This window comes from Plasmodium fragile (assembly GCF_000956335.1).
Source record: "Plasmodium fragile strain nilgiri unplaced genomic scaffold supercont1.22, whole genome shotgun sequence".
Classification (NCBI taxonomy): Eukaryota; Apicomplexa; class Aconoidasida; order Haemosporida; family Plasmodiidae; genus Plasmodium; species Plasmodium fragile.
Genome location: NW_012192602.1, coordinates 3,577 through 7,323, shown reverse-complemented (window position 1 = coordinate 7,323; position 3,747 = coordinate 3,577). Strand labels below are relative to the sequence as shown.

Genomic DNA, 3,747 nt, shown 5'->3' with positions numbered 1-3,747 from the left:
ATGGAGATAGGTAAAATAAGGGGGGGTAGGAAAAATAACGGAGACACGCCAGAAAAAGGAGCCAATAAAGTAATGGCACTATGTCAAGATGATGTGCATACACAAAATGAGGTAGGCACAATGAGGGGGATACGCCAAATGGTGAAGATACGTCAAACAATGAAGAAGCATACACAGTATGCAAAAACGAACACAGCTTCCGCTAAAAGATGCGGCACTAAACATACGTACATTAAATGAAAAAAAACATAAATGAAGTGTGCTCTCAATAAGTTCTTCACATCCAAGTAGCAGTATGAGCGCCGTTAGATGCTCGAAATATGCGTATTCTAAGCGTACTTGAAAAAACAAAGGAATGTACGTAGCATACGCATTATAAGCAAACCTATACGTGTGCACATACGCATACTTTACATATACATATGTATAGATATGTACAAATATGTATTTTTTGCGTATTCATATGTATAGGTACGTACAAATATATACCTATGTATATGCATATGTATAGGTATGTACAAATATGTACTTATGCATATACATATAAATTTATATGCCAGTGAATACGTATATGTTTAGTGAATGAAAAAAAAATGGGCGTCATAGTGTAGTGACTCAATATACAGAAATAAAACTGATGTAAGAAAGGTTAAAGGAAAAAAAAAAAAAAAAAAAGAATTCTTTATTATTTTTTTTTTGAATAATAGAAAATTGCATATAATGACACTTTTTATCTTACATTCTTTATTCATACGAAATGGGTAATCGTTCCTAAGTAGGCATATGGAAGTAAGCTTCTTTTCGACATCGTCGATGGTGCTCATGTAGGCTCTTAAAAATTATATGACCCCCATAAGTCACTAAAAGCGATATTTTTTTTTATTTGCTCCGCGTATGCACCAGTATTCATGTGAGGGGGTGTATATAATAAGTAAAAAAAAAAATAATTATATAATAAAATAATAAAATAAAAATACTATAAATACATAAATAATACACTTGTATATATGCTTATATGAAGATACATGGTAATGCAGGAGTGCATTTCACATATAGCCATATACAGGTCTGCGCATGCTTAAATAAGTCTTCCCCCTATGCGGGCATACTCACGTATTAATGCCCCCGGCAGGGTCGGGAACTAATATATGAAAGAATACATATGCCAAAGCAGGAAGATACGAAGTATTTTTTGTATCAGTATGCGCACCCTTTCTTTACCGTGCATCGCCACATGTAGAAGCATGGCCAAAGGAGCGTTAAAGCAAATATGTATTTTAGTAGGCACTCAGTAAGCCTTCTCATTATCGTTCGCAAAAGCACCGGTAGGAAACCTTCGCATTGGGCCTTTGATGCATCCCCCTCCGAAGGTGCACCTAACAGCGAGAGACGGTATATCTTACTAATATTCCGGGGTGGAAATTAAGAAGTAATACAAGAAGTATTGAAAAAAAATAAAATACAATAAAAGGTATTTCACTAAATTAATATCTTATGTGTGGAGGATACTGCACAGCTTGCAAATTAATGTCATATGTTCACAGTCAGTTATGCAACTGCGGGTCGATAAGATGTAGGATGTTCGAAGAAGTCAGCATAAAAAGGGTAAAAAGAGAGTAAAATTTAGGTACACAAATTGGCGCGAGAATGAGTATACCCCATATAAGCCAAAATAAGTAAAACATATGCGCGCAAAAGTCGGCACAAAAGTAAGCATAAAAATGAGTGCACAAATGAGCAAAAAAAAAATATAAGTGCAATTTATTCAGATTATACAACTAAGAATAAAAAGCAAAAAAATGATCATCTGTGACAACAATTACAACAATTGTGTTAATAGGGTTGATGCAAGGTGAAAAAATGTCGGAACTCTTCGGGCCGCCCAAAAATGAAACAAAAAATGGGGGAAAAAAATAATAAAATAAAATAAAAAAATATATATATATATAAAAAGGAATACATTTATAAAAGAGGTTATAATGATGCATGTTCCTTCATGAAAGAGTTGCTAGAAATATTATCAAGTTGACCAACGCAACGGTACGAAGGTGAATAATGTCACCAACGCAACTGTGTTAACATGAGTAATCTATAAAAAGGATCGAAAAATGAAAAATAGTTCCACATAATCGAAAATAAATATGCGTAAAAAAACACAGAACAGGTAACTAAAGTGGGGAGAATTTTCATGTTGTTGTATCCAGCCCCCTATCCGTATGCAAAAATATGAAAAAAAAAAAAACATCTTTTCATGTGTATCCCAAGGGCATACTGTAAAATTTATATTTATATAGTCATAAAAAAATATTAAAAAATGTATAAATATAAATATGTAATTTAAAAAAAGAAATTTTTATTTTTTTTTTTGTCGCCATATGTATCTCCGGGAGGGAGAATACAAATTTGCGTTAGTACACTATAAGAATACTTTACAACGACTAAAAAAAAACTTTGTATATATTTTATTCAAAAAAAAAAAAGAAAAAACTATTTAAAACACTGAATGTAACGTTTTTTACAATTGGGGTTGCATAATTTTTCATAATATATAATGTAGAACAAGCGAACAATTTCGTTTCCAACAAGCATACATAAATACAATGAGCACAGAAGTGTATTTATTATACAATTACGTGATTGAGGATTAAAGATGCACTTATTCTACAATTATGTGATTAGGTTAGGGTTAAAGGTGAACTCATACTAAGTGAATTAATCAGAATATGGAATAAGTGCATTAAGAATATTATTCAAACAGCAGGGATTGTATAGCGGACATGTATAAGAGTATCCCCCTTGCTTTCCATCTTGTGGCAGTCGTACAACTGTTGTTTTGTTTTATTCTTCAACAACTGTTCTAACAGGTTAAAAATAATTAATGATATACATGAACAGATAAGAACTCTTTAGCTAGGTCGAGAAAAGAAAAAATTAATAAAAAAACGTAGAGGGGAAAAAATGCGAAAAAAGAGAAAAATACGAAAAATACCAAATTCGACAAATCAGACAAAACATGCATACATATAGTTAAACAACAAGAAAAAAAATCGGAACGAAAAAAAAGCGATTAAAAGCACAGTGCAAGCCTGGGACAATTTTTTTTTTTTTTAAACCCCTGTAGAGATGTATCAGTAATGCTGAATACAAGAATAAATCGCTGAGACGGGGAAGCGTCCAGGATTGTCCAAAAATAGAATACATGAAAAAAAAATCGATAAAAATGCATTATCTGTGGAAGTGGTCAAAAAATAGCCATTTTGAGAAACTTGCAAAAAATATTGATACTTTGGAAATTTTTAAACAAATAAGAAATTTTGTAAAATTTTCAAATAATGCTCAACTTTGAAATAAATTCTCAAAATGCTTTAGTTCGAGGAAAGCGTTGTATGCATAACCTTCTGGTGAAATATATAAACTTATGCGCAATTTTTTTCCCCGTATTCTTTCTATTATAAATTATTAGAGAAAAGAAAATTGTATGGGTTGCACGAGTGGGCAATGAAAAATACTGTTGCTTTTTGTTTCCTTTTTTTTTTTTTATTTTTTTTTGGGCTTTTTGTGATTTTGGTTTTCTGTTTTTTTTAGCTTGCCTTTTTTCGAACTATTCGATGAAGGCACGTTGTGAATACATTGAGCCTTCAATGTCAAATAAATTAATGAATACAAGCATACGTATGCATGTACGTTCGTACGTCTTCAATGAAAGAACAATTTTGTTTGATCTTCACCAAGAATACACTAGAATGA

At 31.8% G+C, this 3,747-nt stretch overlaps 1 protein-coding gene across 1 annotated transcript; it reads left to right on the top strand.

Annotated features, from left to right (window-relative positions):
- On the top strand, positions 1-3,346 carry AK88_02270 (uncharacterized protein; the record flags this gene model as incomplete). Its single annotated transcript, XM_012479901.1, has 2 exons — positions 1-111; positions 3,122-3,346. 2 exons carry the CDS (start codon positions 1-3, stop codon positions 3,344-3,346), a joined length of 336 nt encoding a protein of 111 aa, XP_012335324.1.
- Positions 3,347-3,747: the final 401 nt, after the last annotated feature.